Source organism: Apteryx mantelli, chromosome 27 (assembly GCF_036417845.1).
Source record: "Apteryx mantelli isolate bAptMan1 chromosome 27, bAptMan1.hap1, whole genome shotgun sequence".
NCBI classification, from domain to species: Eukaryota; Metazoa; Chordata; class Aves; order Apterygiformes; family Apterygidae; genus Apteryx; species Apteryx mantelli.
Window position 1 is genome coordinate 4,334,507 of NC_090004.1, and position 19,430 is coordinate 4,353,936.

Genomic DNA, 19,430 nt, shown 5'->3' on the forward strand with positions numbered 1-19,430 from the left:
CAAGGATCAAACTATGCTATGGATCAATGCAAATTATACAAACTAATCTCTGAAGCTTCAGAGTTTTATTTTACAGCAGAGCCAAGGTTACCCCACTGCTTCTCCTACCACCTGGATTTGATTTGACAGCTCACATTTACTCAAAATCTCTGCTGTATCCTTCAGAACAGAACTCTGGAAACAGAAAACCAGATACACAAAGAACTATAAACACACACACACACACAGCAGTCTGAATCGAACTACCTTCAGACTGAACCTAGGCCATAATCAGAGTACCTGACTGATTACCAGAAGCCTGACATTTAAAACTGTAGCTTTAGAAATAAACATACTTCCACATGCCTTTGCATTTTTCAATGCATTGAAACAATGTATCATGGACCTAGTTGTTGAACATTTAGTAGAACAGGAAGGATGAGTGGACTCAATCTAGGAATTCAATGAAGTAATTCTAGATGCTTTTTCTTTTTCCTTCTTTTTTTTACCCTACTGCTTAAAGAGCAGTTATAAGCTAAAGTAATCTGCTGAAGGTCATGCAGCCGCATCACCTGCCATTCCTATAGAAAGCATTCAGCTTCAGGTTTTACAAACTGCCCTGCATTTGTGTTGCAGCTGGGAGTGTTCCTGCAGCCATTTTGGAAGTTGGGAAATTGGGGACAATGTCCAACCAGTCTTTGGAACTGTACGGAAGTTTAAGTGTGCAGAGACATGCATGCACATGAAGTTCATCCTTTGTACAGATGCCACCTTTTCACAGCCTTTGCCTGAACTTTCTGTACCCGGCAGGGTGGAGCCTTTGCTGCAATTGTACCACCATGAGCTTGTTCAAACTCCGTCCTGACTTTAAAGCGTGACCTCACCAGATACCACAGTGCAGATCACCCACGTGCATTCAAGACAGAAGAGAAAGGCAGGCAGGGCTGGGAGTCTATTTGCTACCAGGATGTGAGCTTTAGATTAAGGCCCAAGGCAAGCTGAGTACACAGATCAAACTCTGCCAGAGAATGCTCTGAGAAAAGGGAAGGGGCTGAGCTGGGAACACTCCCCGATAAGAGAGTCAGTCTCTGCCTCAAGCATAGTGCTCTAGAAGTTCACTACTTACTGCCCGCAGTACCTGTGTATGAACAGGCCCTGTAAGAAACAGGGCCAGGAATAAAAAGGCTCTTGGATTTACTTACTTTATCAAAGAAATGACTTTTTGATACAACTATCCTACCACCAGAAGGGAGATTAGTTCTAGACCAAATTCTTTGACTAGGGAATAGATTCTTCTGCCTCCTCCCTAATGGGCGTATAAGGGGACAATAGATCCATTCTATGTTTTATTAATAAATAATAATAAAAAAAAAACAACCATGACACACACACACCTCACACATTTCCACATCTGTCCACACAAAATTATCTCCTTAAGTTGAAGGAAGGATACTAGGACCTTAACCACTACACAAAGTCTACTTTATCCTTTATGCACTGTTTTAAGCATCCTCCTTAGTTCATATACATATACACCTCTTAACAGCTCACTTCTCCCCTTATAACACGTTTTGTCACTCTGTAGAAGGGTTTTGGAACTCGGGGTATGAACTGCAGAAATAGCCCAGCCACAGCCATGCCCTACTTTATTCCCCCAGCTCCTGTCCAGACCAGGCTGCAGCCTGAAAAAGAGTTGTGAAGTACATGGTTTCTCTGTGTCTTCCACTAACTTTCATAACAGCATCATACTTACCCCCTGAAGTATGGCACTTCTTTGGGAGAAGAAAAGTGTACGGTCGCTGTTTGTAAGTTAGGTCAAACAAATAGACCTAAGGAACAAAGAAAGAGAACAAGAAAGAAAAGAGTCCGTGAAACAGATGCCAAAGTCACAGAAGTAAAAGGGGGGTAGGTGGCTACAGGGCTCCGCACACTGTTCATCATTTGCTATGATGAACGTATAATTTCTAACTGGGTAACTTGTTTATGGACATGTACACACAGGATGACAGCAGTACCAGGTCCTGTTACATTCCAGCACTAGGTTTAGGAAAAGCAGCACTGAGAAACAGAAGCCTTGTCTTTCTCATAAGGTAACAAAGTCCTCTAGAGAACTTAAAAGATGACTTGAAATTTTTTGAACAAGTCAGTTTCTGGTCAACTCCAGGAATATATTAACTATTCTACTAACACAGCAATTATACGCAAACCAAACATTTATGGGCAGAAAAGAGGCAGCATACTAAACCAAGGCAAAGATTTCTCCAAGTGGAGGCCAAGATTTCCGGAGAAACTTCAAAACCAACCCTACAAAGCCCTAATTTAGAACTGTATTGGTATAAAACTTGACAGTCCAGATCAGACCCACAATTCATCTAACTCAGTACCCTCTCTCAAAGAGCGTGAATGCAGTGTGAGAAAGAGATCTATAGGGGACAACCACAGAGTAACCTGCCTACAAGGGCAGTTCCTGCTTAATCCATGCTGATTAGTGCTGTCAAGCAGATTTTCTCATTTCACTGATGGATCTTTTGTAAAGCCTATGAATATCACCCAGTGCTTAAAATTAAAGCAATCAATACCCCAGGTGAAGGCCTTTGCTTCTATAAGTTCTTTATTTACCAGATTCTATTACAGAAGCAGTTTGATGTTTCAAGAATGAGTTACAAAATCTTTTCTAGGTCAGGTAAGGTCATTTCCAGAATTTCATTTTTTCCCCTCTTCCAGAGAGGGGAAATGTGAATTGCAAAACCAGATCAAAATGCTGTTCAAGTTTAATCAGTGGTAGCATAACAATTAAATCCCTAATGCCAGACATTTAGTCTGAATGAATCAGAAAATAGTTTAAAAATCAATCAAATTACACACAGAGAAGTTGCTATACCTGTTTTGAAGAATGTACAACAACATATGCTGGCCCAACAAACACACCTGAATGTGAAGCTTTCTGCCAAACCTTAGCTGTCTTCTTACCTGCTCCCCTCCCATGTTGACTAAGAGCTCAGTGCCATCAGGACTGAAGGTCACGTATGTGGCCACCAGAACTCTCAGCCGGTTGTTGTAGTCTGGAAGTTTCACTGGAAGGTGCCCTGAGGGGGGAAGAGGTCCATACATATTAGTGTTACTAGCAACTGTCATCTTTGTCCTACTCCAGCTGCTCCATTTTACAAGAGGTTATTAAGAGAGCAAGGTCATGAAATACAAGCACCTAAGTGATTTTCCACTTTCCTACTGCTGTTTAATAAATCCTTTCATCAGCCACCGAAACACTCAGATGTACACAGCTGTCTTTCCACAAATTCTAGATACCATTTTTGCAAGGCCATCTCCATATGAACAGAAAACTGGATTCTAGCTAGCTTACTAACACTGAAGTTTGCAGAATCCAGCAAATCTCAGTTTTAGGGATTCACCAAGGACTCAGCTTCTGTGATTTGTGGCCAACTGCAAACACACACCACCATCTTCAACCCTCTAATCAGGTTTCCTTAATAAAGCTCTTAGCACAGGCAAACCCAGCCTCCTAAATATTCAGCTCACACAAAGGTTCTTTTGCTTCAGACTGGAGATGTGTCGCATGACTAATTCAGGGGACCTAAGAAATCCTCTAGTGGGACTCATCATAAGCAAGATTGTCAAAACTGGTCTGCTGAACATGTTGGTCTAAGATACTTAAAAAACAAACATTTTGGAAAAAAAATAGTAAATAATCAGTACTGGGGAAGAATGCCATCTAGGTGCCCAGGATCTGCATCTCATTTTTCATTTACAGGATGAAGACAAGCCACTTGTCTTCTGTGCCAAGAAGATTTTAAACAGCAGCCTTGATGGGACCAGTCCCAGAAGAAAGTCTATAGGCCCCAGGTTATCCAATCCTTGATTTTTCCAGTAAAGCTGACAAAAAGACATTTATGCTAGACGAGAAGGAGTAAGGCCAGCTCACCAACACATACCACTGCCAAATTAGGGAATGTGGGCAGGTAACATACTCAAGCAAGAATTCACAGCATAGAAGTGAGAGAATCTACAATTCCATGAAACATCCCTGTGTTAGAGAAAAGCTCTTCCAAGCAGTGGTTTCTGGTGCGATGGGTAGAATTCAGTTTCTTCAGGCTTTAATTTAAAGTCCCATCAGTCACCCCCAGCACAGGTCCCCATACCTGCCACGTAGTACTGTGCTGCACCATCCGGGAGGGGTTTCTGCCGGTCGCAGAATGTGTGTACTCCAGCTGAAGGACTCTGCTTCATGCTTTTTCTAGTCAGAAAGAAGAGTAGTCTTATAATCACAGCATTCAACTGCTGAAAGCCTGATCTATCCTGATGTTTTTTGTTCACACGCAAGGGTAAGGCCACACGTTTAGACAACTGTGCAGTCACAACCTGCATCACACCACCCAAGTGTACTTACACAGATCAAAAAGATTCTGTGGGTGAGAGAAAAGACTTGGCAGAACTGCACAGTGAGACAGGTGAGCACCAGATCCTTGCAACGTCCCCTTCCCACCAGGGCCTTTAGCAGGTCTCTGCACCACTCATGTCTGCCAAGGTGGCCCAGAAGAGCCAGTTGCCATTACCTGTGGTTGTGGATCATGCGTATGTCATAGAGTCGCACGAAGGGCCCACTTGCCCCCACCGCTAAGTAGTTGTTATCTTGGGGGTTGACTGTGAGGCATTTGGCCTCCACCAGCTGCCCACAGTACTCTGTCAGGTCTATTAGGACTTCTGAACGTTTGCTGTTCTCTCGCAGATCATACTGTCTGTAAAGGGAAGAGAGTCAGGTGATCTGCATCACTACATATCAGAAGTAGCAGTAAGGGAGAGTTTAGCTTTCCATGGCGACCAAACTGAAAATGACTCAAGCCACCACATTCATACTGCTCAGTGGTAACCTACATTTAATTATCTGGCTTGTGTATGAAGAGATGGCACTAACCACAAACAGTCATTTGTGTCACAGGTTACTGGGAGCACCTCAATTCAATATGCACTAAGTCTCAATATTAGGGTAATCACTAAAAACAACTCTATAATGTGCACAGATTTATTCAAGCTCCAAATTAAACTCCAAGTCATGACCTCACAAATAGTATCTAGTATGAAGACTGGAACAGATTCCGATGGTAACATCTACTCGTTTTAGAGTCTCAATGACTTTGGAGAGAAACTTCCCTCTGTTGTATCTGCCTTCCTCCCATGTGATATGGCTATTCCTCTCTTGGCCTCCCTTTTCAGTGGAGGAAAATACTCTTCCCAGCTTCTCTATTTATCAAAGGAGTCTACATTTCAAGATAAAAGCTTCCAGTTTCAGGAAAGGGACAGATTAGCTTAAGCTCTTTACAGAATCACAGAATAGCTGGGGTTGGAAGGGGTCTCTGGAGGTCACCTGGTCTAAGCCCCCTGCTCAAGCAGGGTCAGCGTAGAACAGGTTGCCCAGGACTATGTCCAGTTGGGTTTTGAATATCTCCAAGGATGGAGACTTCACAGCCTCTCTGGGCAACCTGCCCCAGGCTGTTTAGTATAGAGACAGTCTCTCATTAGGTCTGTGCATAGTACATACTGCAATAGATCCTGATCCAATTCATTTTGGGGCAGAATGACTAAAGTCCTGTACCTGATTAGCCCATCTTCTGCTGCACTCCAGAAGGTGTTGGGCCACATGGGAGCCGTGGCGATCCGCTTAACTCTGTTGGTGTGATCTCCAAACATGTGGATAGTTTCCTTGACAGTCAAGTCATGGACATGCACCTTGGAATCTGCAGCTCCTGTGATAAGGATCCGATCCCCTGAATGTGGCAAGAACTGTGGAAAACAGACTTGACATTCAAACTGGAGAAGTGCTGAGGCTCTTCGCATGTCACTGACCTTCCTGGCAGGTCACAGACAAAGCAGCTTGCTTTAGGAAAGCAGGATGACCCACATTACTACCTGCGTTCCCCATATATGCCAGTGGAACACTCAAGAGTCACAAACTACAGTAATGGCCTTTTCATCAAACCTCTTTTGCTACAACCATTTCCTTTGACTTTGCAGAGGTACGTAGCTAAGCCCAGGAGCTGCATAAACTAAGAGGCGCAGGTATTACATTTAATGCATTTTTTCCTAACCTTAGAAATAGTAAATTATTTCCTTGGGAAAATGGCTCGCACAAAAGGGTTTCCCAGCGACATTTGAGGATCTAGTCTCTTGCTGCTCAAGTTGCTGATTTTATGCTAGCCATTTATTCCTCCTAATCACCTACCTTGACAGAAAAGATGTTTGCAGTGTGCCCTGTGTGCATAGAAAGGAGTTTCTTGTGATGCAGAGGATCCCAGACAATGGTATGCTGGTCATCAGATCCAGAGGCCAACAAGCTAAAAGAAACGGAAGAGGAGAATTTGCAGTCTGTATTCCTCTATTCCAAGCTATGACCAGTTTCTTAGGGTGGTTTGACCACAGTCAGCCATTAAGTCAACTCAGCTGCAGGAAGCTCCCCTTCCCCCTCTTTTCTCAGCTATGTATTCTTGTTGCTTCCCATGTGCCAATCCCACACAGCCAGTTCAGGGAGCTAAACCAGGCAAATGTCAATTCCACAGAAAATAAAGCAAGTGTTTTTAGCTCCTTGAACCTGCTCACCAGAGGTTCAGATGGCACAATGGAAACAATAAGAACATGTGGTCAACAGCAAAAAGCAGGGCCTCCATTTTCCACGTTAGCCTGGCTGCATTAACTGCTTCCACATCAACCTCGAACCCAAGCCAAGCCATCTATTCCTGGACTTCAGAGGTACCCAAGCAGTCCCAAGCCGGAACCCATTCAGTGATTCACAAACTGCTTTTTAAGTGCAGGGTGTGCCAGTGGTACTGCAAGGAGCCGTTCGCCTTGTACATCTGTCTTCTGCTGCAGCAAATAAATTTGACATCTGCAACCATCAGCTGTTTTAAACTTATTTCTTTGGAGTCAGAGCTCACTTTCAAGTACACGAAACTTTCACTAACAAATAATTATCAGGCAGCAGATTTTGGGTCTTATAGGAGGTATGTCAAGAACTACAGGATCTTCCTTTCCATCCATCTCATGCAGATATTGTTTACCCCACTCAGTTAACGGAAAAGCTCTTACGTTTATTTTCCCTCTAAAGTTGCAAAGAGGGGTGAATGCTCTACCTCCCTCCCTTATACGTGTCCCCCAGCAAAAGCATTTAACAGCATGGGGGGTAGGGAAATGTCACTTCAAACCAGCTGGACAAATCCTAAAGATTCATTATAATCCATAATACCACTTAAGAGAAAAGAACCAGCCTTCAATCTCCACTTCTTAGTCTATTTCCCTTCTGCACTCATTAAAGGGGCACATCTAATAATATCTAGATATATTTAACAAAATAAAACCTCTTTTGAAGTGTGAACTTCTAGTATAGTTCAAAACTTTGAGCTTGATCCCTTATTCATTTTACTAAGAATGGGAAAGGGCTGCTTATGATAACATGACCTATACTCTACACTCTTGGGAGAATCTGGCTTACCAATTTGCAGATCCCCTGAATCAAGGCATATACTTACTCTCCTTTTTCATTCCATTCTAGACAGTTGACACACCCAGAGTGACCCTGAGCAAAAAGGGGAAGAGAGCATTACACAAACTTCAGACTTATCAAACAGGGCTGTTCTAAGACAAGGACACAGTGAGCTCCCCACACATAACAACTTGTTCCAATACAAGCAGCTTTTTATTCCAACCCTGCAAAAAACCACCCACATGGCAGATAAGCACCTCCAGAAAAGAAAGACATGCTGTAGCAGTTGGGGGAGAAAAGGCAAAATGAAACAAACAAACAAAAAAAAAGTAGCATTGAATAAAATGGCAGTTCAGTCTCAGAGGCTACTGGTGAAATCCTACTGTACACAAGGAAAGGTGACTTTGTTTCAAAAGCCCATGGCTAGACTGACAAATTACATGTACAGGTTCTCTGGGAATCCAGGGAAAATGCACTTTTGATAACTCTCTTTTGGAAGCACCTTGCTGCTGGGCGACTACGTCGTACCTTCTCAGACAAATTAACTAACAAATGTAACAGGAAAAGACTAGGATAGCATTGAATAGCATTTGATATGGGAGACTTGGTTGAGAAGGGGACAGAAGAACGCTTTTGTCTCCCAAACCAAGACAATCTTAAGATCTTCTTAAGCTGTGTCAGACTGCAGTACAACAACTGGTTCTTTAGACAACACATTACAGCCTTCACTATTAGAGCCGAGTATCTTGACTAGCTGACAGTTAAGAGAGGTTTGCCTTCTTCAGGCACTACAGTTAGGATTAGTTGACAGACACCAGTTAAAGGCTCTGTTGTAGGTGCATTAGTTAACATAGAAAGCTCACACAAGATCTCATTGAACTATTCCTGTCTCTAATGCAGTTTAGGGGAGTAAGTAAACAGTATCTCTCTTCCAAACAAGAGAAAGAAGCTCAAACAGCCCAGCATGCTGTATTTCCTACAGTTTACTGTAGAACAAGCAGTTCAATTTGTTCTTTAAACACTGCCCACTTACCTGCAATTCTGCTTCTAGGCCCAGGCGTCGAATGAATGGATCAGTGACATGATAGTGTCGTTCAAAGCCTAGCGCACCCCTCTCCTGCATGAAGCAAATAAATGTCACACAGACTACAGCAAACAAAACACTTTTGCCCCTTTAAGAGAAGACTCAAAAACTGTAAAAACAAGCAGGGACCTTGCCAGATATTGGGGCATCCACAGCATCAGGTACCAGTCCTGCAGTAAGGGGACATCTTTCATATCAGATCCAGGTAAGGAGTTCATAACCCTTGCCCTTCAATTGGTTCAAAAATGATATCTATCTTATTGCCAGGCTCCAGCTGGGTAGCCAAGACAAGGACTGGAGAGGCCCACACCAAGACAGAAATAAGTTGCCTGCTTTTGGCCAGAAATGGAAGATACAGAAGAGCTTGAAGATGCCTGTCTCTATCCCTTGGCAAGGATTTCAGAAACAATTCACACATGAGAAGGCAGTAGTAGACCACAGCTGCTGAGGAGAAAAGTCTGCCATTATACAGAATCTGTCCTGAAGCACCAAAGATTACCTTGAAACAGAGTCAAGCACTTGTAATCTCAGTATTCCCAGGTCATTCTCACTGTTCCCTGAGCCCACTACCACCAAGAAGAAAAGTGTTGGGGAACATAACTGGACAGCATCCTTTAAAGATGGCTTGTTTCACCAGAAATGGAATAGGAGCACGTAGCTGCAGTACCACAGCACAGTTTGTTCTACAGGGAAGAGAACAGCTGCCACATAATCACGTCGGTACAAATGAAGGTGAAGAAAAGCAGGACAGTTGTTTCCCCTGTGATCTCACAGGGTTCACAGATGCATTAGCAGATGGCTTGGATAAAAGAAGGACAACTGCAGAGGCAGAAGTGAAGAAAAGGGAATGCAAGTCATATTTTGGATGGAACAGCTAATGACTGAAGGAGGTTCCTTCCTGGGACACCTGGTTCAGTCTCAGTCTTGTACAATGCCATGCCATAGTCCCATGAAGACCATTTAAGCCTTTGTTTATCACCATTTGTAGATGAGACTTGTTAGCAGTCACAGAGTGGACACAAAGAACGGAACAAGTGCACCGAGTTATAGCTCTGCAGACCAACATTAAGTAATCAACTCCAGATACTAAAAGCTATTTGAAATCAAAACCGAGAAAGACATAAGGTGATGGGGAGTGGGGGGGAAGGAACACAAAGCAAAATAGGATTTTTTTTTAGTAACTTACATTACAAACTTCAACCTCCTTTACATATTTCTATGGACAGCATTCCCACAACACTGCTAGGTCCCATGCAAGGTGCTGCAGTTATAACTGCCTTGCTATTGCAACCTCAGTAACTTTGTGAGGTCTGTGCAATGGGATATTGCTTTTCCTGCAGGGAACTGACAGACTTAGCAACCTTCCCAAGGTCACACACAAAAGTCTCTAACAGAGCAGACAGTGTAAGCTAAGTCCCAGGCTAACACTAACCACAGAACCATCCTTTCCTTGTTAGAGTAGCAAAATAAATCTTTGCACATGGATTAAATTACAAGCTTATCATACAAAGTTAGGTACCAAACTGCAAAGTGAGCTGGGGCATCCGAGCTCCCAGTTCCTAATTCTGACCACTAACATACCACTTTTGTGAGTGCTGGTTATCAGCAAAGCTGCAAATGATTTGAGGCCTCCAAGTCCAAGTAATAATTGCCTATTGTGCTGGCTGTAGCTAGTCCTTTCACATTAAGAGATATTTCACTAATGCAGCCATCAGATGACTGATCTGACCACAGTAGAAGTTTTTCCCTACACAAAGGAAGCAAAACATACTGCTCAAAGGAAAAAAAAGGGGGGGGGGAGGGAAGAGATCATTTGCTTTACTAGAGCCAGACAATCTTTGAAGACAAGATCACACAGAAAGAAAGAAAACACAAAGTAGACAGAAAACTCATGAGAAAAGCTAGTTAAGAGTCCTTTACAGTACCAAAAAAGGAAGTAGGCAGATTTCTCTCTTCAACTTTATATTAAAAAGAAACAGACCTGCTGATGTCAAACTATTAAGATGCATTCCTGATAGGGAAAAGGACTATATTCTTGTCATACTGTAGTTCAGCCCAGCTCCTCATTAATGAGGACAATAGGTCCTATGCATTTGTTCTCTTAAGCTTTTTACACAGCTTATCAATATGTAAGTAGCAGTGATCTTTTCAGGAGTAAAAGGCAAGAGTATGACTATTTCCTGACCCAGCATAAACACCAATTCTCTACCCACTCTCCACCCAACACAAGAGAACATTTGGTTAACACATACCTTGATCTGTCTGTGGATGATGTCTCTAGTAATGTTTACTTTTGCCATCTTCTTCCAGTGAGGCAGAGGAAAAGAAGCTATGGGAAGAGCTGCTGTGCAACCAAGCATGCCAACAGAGCAGAGATCCACAGTAAGGGCATTTAATTACCTGCAGGACAAAAAAGGGAGTGAACAAAAGCAAGCATACAAACATATTAGGCCATTCATATACAAGATTAAGCACTTTTTTCAAAAACAACAGTGCCTAAGAACTGAAGAGTTTTGTATGAAGGCCCTTCAAGAAATTCGGGAATGGGAAGCAGCAATACAGGAGTGAAGAAAAGCTGACTTAAGAGGCCATCTCCAGTTTACAGACAAATTCAGAATGAACTGTACATGTGCGTAGAAAAGCATTTCCAAAACAGCGAAGAACTTGCAAGTCTAGGACCACATCCTGTCCCACAGCCGTTCTTCCACCTTTACACGTGCAGCCCACTTTTGTCCAATCTCACTTTTCCCATTCCCCAAACTCTAAAACCAACAAGCTTAATTACACTGACAGTCTACATGACATGGATACTTTTTGGCCACCTCTTCAGACAAGCGTTGTTAAAAAAATCTGCAACTGAACGCAAGAGATTTGTTTACTGCATTTGATTATCAGCCAAGTAAGATAACTAAAAGAGCATAAGCGTTCCTTAGAAATCATAACAGCCAACCATCAAGTGACACTATCATCTGAACACCTGATTATATCAGTAATAGAAAAGGGATGATCTTCTTCATCTGTATTTCCAAGAATAATTTGCATTTTCCACATTGTTAGCCGAGTTCCATATTTCATGCACTAACCTAGATAATTTAAGTCCCACGAAGTTAGCCACACCTGGTAGAAAACATTCAAGTCGCAAAGTGTTTCTGCCGACCCTGCTCCTGACAGGCTGCCCAGCAAGGACCAGTTATTCTCTGAGAAATGATGTCATTCATCCATTTACATACCACAGACCCGGCACTATCCCATTTTGATATTTCTAAAGCTCGCTTTAAAGAGAAATCATATTTTAAATATCCATTTTTGTCCTACATAAGCTAGTCGTTTTAAATTCTCTTTAACAAGCATTCACAAGCAGAACAAGGCCCAAATTTTCAAATCAATCCTCTTTTGAATGAGGAAATGCTGATTCACTGAAACAAGAACATTTCACAGAAACACAGTTACAAATAACTCCACTCCTGCTTCTCTATCGGTTCATCTGGCAAGTTGCTATAAAGCCAGCACGTCCACGGTTAGCGATGTCAGGGCTGTGCAGATATATCACAGCTCCCACAGCCAATGCACCTCAGGCTCCCCAAAGCCCTGGACCACAGGTTCAATTTAGTTTCAAAAAGCTGTTTGTGTGCATATGCAGGCGTTTCCCCATGGGTAGGAAGTACCAAGAATTCACGTTTCTTTACAGAAAGCAGTTTTCAGGCTTCTTCCTGAAGTGGAAGTTCTGATGGGTTTACTAAAATAGCTGACTCTCCTGCGCAACTCCAGAGCAAAGGTAGTAATCTCATTAAATCTACAGATAGCAAGAAAAGCTATATAAATTCAAGATCATATTTTCTTGTAGCGAGCTCCTACACAGAATTTTCAGGGTAGCCACAGGATCTCACAAATACAGCACACACAAGAGAGGCACAGCTGTTTGTAGGTCTGTGAAGATAAATGTGTCCTACTACAGATCACACAAGAGCAGGTGCCCTTATGGTAGTATTGTAGGCCTATTTTGTATGTATTATGAGAACTAAGTTGATAAAATTCACACAACGAGAATACAGGCCTTGAACGCAAGGCAAGTCAGGACAAAGAGATGATTTTGCATTGCAAGTCTGTTCTCAATCGAAGCACAGCCAGTGCTAACGAGGCCTTACTTTCACTAGGATTAATTCCTCTCAAATGTAAACATAGCAGGCCAAATTCACTGCAATCCAACTCTAGTTTCTGCAACAGAAGTGTCTGGTAAGCCAAAAGATTCTGTCATACGTGTCTCAAGTTCACCACGTCAGAAGCTCTACTCATACCCCCAGACATTGGCGCAATCTGCTTAGCTTTTGTTGGACTGCATCTGTTTGAGCGCATAAATCAGGGCTCCCATAGAACCCGTGTCACTTGCCAGCCTGAAATTGTCCCTTTCACCAGAGCTAGTACGCATTTATTTATCCAATTTGCCATCACGTACGTATTTAATCCACATTTCTTTTACTCCAAAAAAAGTTATCATGAATGCCCAGGAAGGCACCTCATGTTTTAAGTGTCCTTAACTTTACTCACTCTCATGTTAAGTAATACCTGCTCCACTCCCAGCCTTAATGACTACAGGCAGCACTGTGGATGCATTTACTCATCAATATTTCATACTAATCCTTGTAGTAGGATGATTAAGCTATCAGATTTTGATACCTATCCTCCGCTTTTTCAGGCCAGCTTACCATTGGTATTGTTTTGCCTATTTATGGAGACCAAGTCCATAACAAAATAACAACAACTGCCTTTAAGAATAACCCAGCAGCAAACAATAGCAAAAGACCATTTATTTCACGAGGAGAGAAGGCAGGTACCAGCAGCATAGCACGTCTGCTCCAGCTTGCCCCTGTAAATGCCCAACACGAGGGCAGGTGGATCACGCTGACTCTGCAGCTCAGAGGTAAACATGGGAAAACAGGACAGCCGAACTGTTACTCGTGTCCAAGGCCAGCACTACGTAAACCTGCCAGCAGTGCAAAGTAAGCTACATTGCTATGGACATTCATGAGGATTTTGTTTCCAGGCACACTCTTCTGCTAGGTTCTTGAAGCAAGACAAGAGGCCTGCTAAATTTAAAAGCAGCTTTAAGTTTGGATAGACTAAAAGTTTGAGGATAAATGGTATCTGTGATCTCTCACCTCCAGTTTCTCCACTGACACCTTTTCCAGCTAACAAGCCTCTACTTACCCTTCTCCTAGCCTGGAGCCCCACAGGCTGGCGTCTTTACACAGAGCCCCCAAGATACGCAAGTATTTTCTCCAGCCATAGTTACAGGGCAGAGAGTGCCTCAGCAGCTAATTCCTCAAGTGTGGGACTCTGGTGCTCACTGCATGAAACCCCAAACTCCTCCTCTGCACAACCCTAATAAACACACAAACTGCCCGACTTCATACAGGGCTTGCAGAACACTTTTCTACAGGAACCTGTGACCATTGACCGATGGCAGTTAAACAGCTACTTCCAGAGAGGTGACTGATGCATTAACCTAAAGTACAAAAAGAAACAAGAGGGACAATATTGCAGAAGATCCAAGCATCTCAGTCTTGTCTGAGGCTTTCTGCTTGTCTTAATGCTTCTGCTATCAGACCGACTGCCCTACAACATACTCAGACTCTATCCACAGTCCCCCTTCTCCAAGTAGCACCTGATTAACCATTCCTCTTTCCTGCCAGACAGGCAACTCTTGTTTTCCCTTTTTAAGAACAGCCTAGTTTTCTTTTGATCTTAAGACCCCAGACAGGCATGCTACCATGCTGGAGCCAAACAGGCAGGCACTTCCCAATTGATAACTGACCCATTGCTCTCTTAAGACCTCTGAAAGTAATTTTGTCAGGTCTCTTATCTGTAGTCATTGCAATTTCTAAGCAGCTCCTTTTCTTTCAATGTCTATCTAGCAAGAAAGAAGATCACCAAATGACCTGAAGGTCATTCCCCACACATAGGGAAATAAGGGTTCATAAGACATGGATCCCCTATATTCTACACACAGAAGACAATAAATAACCCACACCCAGGAGCCAACTTACTGTTAAATAAACAAGTTACTGTGAAATAAGCTAGACTATGGATTTACAGCACATTACATGGTGCATATATTGCCTATGTAAGCTTTTAACCCGTGTTAGGTGCAGAAAAGCTTATTCAACTTCCACATGACAAACAACCTTTCCTTTCCTGCAACGTAAAGGCTAGACAGACAGTTACTACAAAACTGCTAATACATTATAAATCCACTCCTTGACTGTATGAACAGGATGCTCAGAGGAAAATATGATCATCAGAACCCCAAATCCTACCACTCCTTAAGAGAGCCTTAAAGTCACTTGCTCTCCATCGAAGTTCCATCTACAAATCCTTTCTCTTCTGCCACAAGATTTTACACAGCCTGGATTTCCAAAACAGACATTCGCCGAGAGAGCACAGAAATACGCAGGAGTTTGCCATCTCTGAGAGGGCAAGCTGGCTTTTAGGATTAGAAATGTGTTGTGGAGCTTCTCAACTCACTGGACAGGTCGCTGACAGCTGCAATAACTCAGAGGTGTCCCAACAGATCGTTGCTCAGCAGGTCTTAACAAGAAATCAACACACCTTAACTTTACTTCTTAGAAGACAAAGGTCAAGGAAATCACCCATGAAATTGTCCCTTTGGTTGGTGAAAGTGGAATAAAAGAGACATTAGAACAAAATACATTTGATACAAAACTGACTTTAAACAAACTAAGTATCTAAGGCTATATACTAGCAAGTTGTTCAGTGTCTAGTATACCCGAGAGGACGATGCATGTTTTTAGCATTTGACCATTAGAAGAATGAGTGGCTTGGAACAAACTGGTCAAATGGGAATGTATGAGTCTAAGGTGTCTCTTTTGCCTAGAGGGAGCTTGGTTTGGCAACTGAACGCTGTAAGATGGTTAAAGGCCTCCCAGCATATGCACACACACTTTGGCAGAGGAGATGCTAAGAGCCTTTCTCGCTTTCATGATGCTGTTCTTTGTTGCTCAACAGGAATTCAGCAGTAAGAAACTACAGCAGCAAAGAGTTTGGCAAGCTTAAATTATTGTGGAACAGCAGACTAAGGATCAAGAACTCCCAAATTCTTATTTCAGGTCAGACTTTGTCCATTAGCCACAATCAGTCGCAATCCCAGACTCACGCTCACCATCTATATGATGCTTACCTTGGTCATGAGTTAGCATGTAAGATATGCGGAGCTTCTACTGTGAAACAAGCATTAAATATTCTTAACGACTAAAGATTATACTGATCACACCATCATACAAATAGATTGACAGTCTCCAGTTAAGTTAGAAACTGATTCCAGTATGAAGTTTGAATAAAGACTCCTAAGCTTCGTAGATCTCCTGGAAAATACATACAACCTATTGGAGAAGAAAAAATACTGCCTCTGATTTCTTGGACGCATGTAGGTTTGCAATCATGAAGTCCTTCCAAAGAATCTGTCCATTTGTTACCACGAAGGGAATGTAAATGGGTATATGTCATTTCTTTTTCAACCAAACCTGTCCACAGTATAACTTCTATTCACTGTCAGATATATTGTTTCCCTATTATTCATGCAATTCTCCAGCTCTTAACTAAGCCAGCACAACCAACTCATGAAATGAGAGGATTAAGTCCCAGTGACAAGGAAAAATTTAAGATAAATCTGCACTACCGCTGCCAGCGATGGTCTCACAAGCAGCTTCACTTTGGCTACATATAAGAGATCATCTTGACCTTCTTTCAGTCATTTTTCAGATGACACTGGAGCATGTTTCTCCATCACACTTCAGGAGTATCTCTGTGCTCAGTTCCAAGCCAGAGTCACCCTTCCCTTGTCCCTCACTGTTCCAAACTTGTCTGGAACACCACAGACAGGACTGCAAATTTGGGATCTAGTTACAGCTGCCACCTCATTCACAGTAAATCTTTCCTCAAAAAACCCTCCTGACGCATAAAGATGACCATCCACCCGTGTTTAGCTGTAGTTCACTTGTCCAATTCTTCTGCTCCTGCAACACATAGCTCTAGAGGCAGAAAAAGAACTTTCGCAATACCTGGCCTTTAAACTGGCAGTCAAAAATTAACAAGTCACAGATTTCTACAGGTTGTGGCCTCAAAACCTGCTAGACAGTATTTACGCTGACAATAACTTAAGAGTCCCTTCAGCTTCTGGAAAAGTACTCTTTGAAAGAGTGCTTCAGGGTATGGCGGGGGGAATACCAAGATTCTCTCGCTTTCCCCAGCTAGCTCTTCTAATTTTCCTGAAACACTTGCTCCAAGTCTGGAAACAAAGCCTCTACACTCATAAAGCAAACAATTCAGTCCTTTTATTGTTGAGCAGTCCCAGTATAGCTAGGATTTGGGGGGGTTGATTTTTTGCATGAATGGATTTTCTCCTCACGGGACCACCTACGCACGTACATACACATCCCTACTTCACTTACGCATGCAGTAATACACTGGCACAGAGAAGTGCCCTGCAGACTTGCACTTCAAAGTTCAAACCTCAAAACCACTGCCCTTCAGAAAAGCTCCATCAACATTAAGAATCTCCACAAAACAGTAGGACCCATCATTAAGTTGGCAGCGTAATTCCTAAGCATTTGGATGTGTCTAAGTTTCTCAGCCTTTAAACTCAAGGTCAATGAAAAAGCAGCACTTCATATACTACAAATCTTTGCAGATATACAATTCATCTCAAAGGAAGATTCTCATGACCCTTCCCTTAAGCATCCATAAATTAATTCATCCAACCAAATACCACCCGGGACCCAACTCAATCGCTCAGCAGGTTACTTTCCCTACCCTCCTCTTTACCTCAACTTTCCAAGAGATCACAGGTCAAATTAAAATATATATAATATTAACAAACCTAAAAGAAACAAGAGGAAGCGACCTGGTTAGCAATAGGCACCTAGTAACAAGAAGGTTTTTCTACAGCTGAAGGAGTTGCCAGGAGCAGCAGTCACTCCCTAGGACAGATGGCTCGGCACATGGAGACAGCCAACAGCAGAGAGGAAGGAGCTGGTTACAATGGGATGGGGTGGACAGGAGAAGAGGTAGGGTCTGAGATCTGACAGACCCAGCACAAACGGACAAAAACGTCAGGGAAACATTGATATGCCCAGAGCAATACTGGCCCCACACAGCGGAGTGCCTCAGACAGCAACCCTCTCAGCTGGCATCCTACCACTACCCTTCATCCTTCAGCTGACACAGCCATCCACAGGATGAAAGGGGAGAGGAAGATGCAAGACAACACCTCAGCCCAGCCCAAGAAGCAGCCTGATGCCCAGACCCACAAGGCCTAGTAGCCCCAGGAAGGGGTTTAATCAGCAGACACTGGCAGAGGCACAAAGGCTGATCTCCTCTCCAAGCAAAGGGGCTGCAAGACACCCACCAGGGCAGGAGAAAGTTTCTCATGAAGGCCTGAGTGAGGGCAAGGTGAGCAGAGGAGGGAGCAGGGCAGAGTTCACCCTCAGGAAAGGGGAGAAGGCGAGGACAGGGCAGTGCCTGCTGCGAGAAGGGGAGGCGGGGGGGGGGGGGAAGAGAAGGCAACTGGCAGGAGGCTGAGCCTGGCAGGGGGGAGGCATCAGCTAGAAGAAGCAGATAATACAGGGCTGGGGGAAAGAGGTGCTTGGCAAGAGGTGGCCAGCATGCAGCTGGGATGGGAAAACGGGGACCAAGGGTTGGGAGAGGACTGGATAAAGGGAGGGAGGACACTTCTTAAGAGGGATAGGGCCAGGCTGCAGGCAAAGGGGGTAGGGGGATACCTGACAGGGGAGACAGTTATTCCCCCCCCCACCATCAACTAACAGGGAAGGGGGTAGGGGGATACCTGACAAGGGAGATAGTTAATGGCGGGGGGGGGGGAATAACTGGCAGGAAAGGGGTGGGATACCTGAGGGGGTGAGGGAATAACTGACAGGAAAGGGGTGGGATACCGGGGGGGGGGGGAGAGGGAGGGAATAACTGACAGGGGGGGAGATACCTGACGGGGGGGGGGGAGGAAATAACTGACAGGGAAAGGGGGGGATACCTCGGGGGGGGGGGGAGGGAAATAACTGACAGGGAAGGGGATAACTGACAGGGAAGGGGGCTCCTGGCCGGGGGGTACCTGTGGGGGCGGGAAGGGACCGACCGGCCCGGGGGACCGTTACCTGTCAGGCCTCCCGGGTGCGGGCGCAGCGGGCACTGGAAGTTGCGAGGCTCCATCCATGCGGGGGGAAGAGCGGGACCGAGCGGAGGGGGAGCCACAAGGGCCCCGCAGGCCCCGGCGGCGGCCCCACAGCGCGGGGAGGGCCCTCAGGCTCGGCCCGGCCTAGGCCCTGGCCATGCCCCCCCGCCCCCTCCCCTGTTTACCCCCTCCAGCTGTCTGGGGCTCAGCAGCACCCCCCCCCCGCCGCTGCTCTCCCAGCGCAGCTCCGCGCATGCGCCACGCCAACTGCGCCACCACCCCCCTCTCACCCACGGCGGCCTCAGCCCCGCGCAAACGGCGCAAGTCGCGTCCTAGAATACCTCCCCGTCCTGCCCTCACAACCGCCGCTACCCCTTGATTGGCAGCCCCCCGAGCCAACGGCAAGTGGAGAGCGCTTCGTGAAGGGCCCGGCCAATCGGCGCGGAGAGAGGCGGGCGGGAGCGGCGGGAGCGGCGCGCGGCGAAAGGGCTGCTGGGAGCTGTAGTCGGCTGAGGGAGGAGGTGGCCGCCTTCCCTGTGGGCCCTGTGCCAGCAGGGCTGGAGCCCTCGGGGCCCGGCCCCGTCCCTCTTTCGGGGGCTCTCCCGTGCCTTCCTCCTCCTTCATCCAAGCTGGGGGCTACTTAAAACCAGCCACTCTGCCGGGGTCCCCTCAGCTTCACC

General features: G+C 44.7%; 1 protein-coding gene across 2 annotated transcripts in view; it reads right to left on the reverse strand.

The window, feature by feature from the left end:
* Positions 1 to 18,899, reverse strand: part of WDTC1 (WD and tetratricopeptide repeats 1) — a 33,154-nt gene extending 14,255 nt beyond the window's left edge. The window contains exons 1-10 of one of the 2 annotated variants that reach the window (XM_067311313.1): positions 18,734 to 18,899; positions 10,805 to 10,952; positions 8,502 to 8,585; positions 7,515 to 7,561; positions 6,215 to 6,326; positions 5,588 to 5,775; positions 4,551 to 4,733; positions 4,137 to 4,225; positions 2,950 to 3,065; positions 1,733 to 1,808 (exon numbers count right to left, since the gene is read on the reverse strand). In XM_067311313.1, coding sequence (XP_067167414.1) covers positions 1,733 to 1,808; positions 2,950 to 3,065; positions 4,137 to 4,225; positions 4,551 to 4,733; positions 5,588 to 5,775; positions 6,215 to 6,326; positions 7,515 to 7,561; positions 8,502 to 8,585; positions 10,805 to 10,912 — 1,003 coding nt within the window. In that variant the 5' untranslated portion in view covers positions 10,913 to 10,952; positions 18,734 to 18,899. Of the gene's footprint in view, positions 1 to 1,732; positions 1,809 to 2,949; positions 3,066 to 4,136; positions 4,232 to 4,550; positions 4,734 to 5,587; positions 5,776 to 6,214; positions 6,327 to 7,514; positions 7,562 to 8,501; positions 8,586 to 10,804; positions 10,953 to 18,733 lie in introns of both variants that reach the window. The other variant, XM_067311312.1, reaches the window with a different exon arrangement.
* Positions 18,900 to 19,430: the final 531 nt, after the last annotated feature.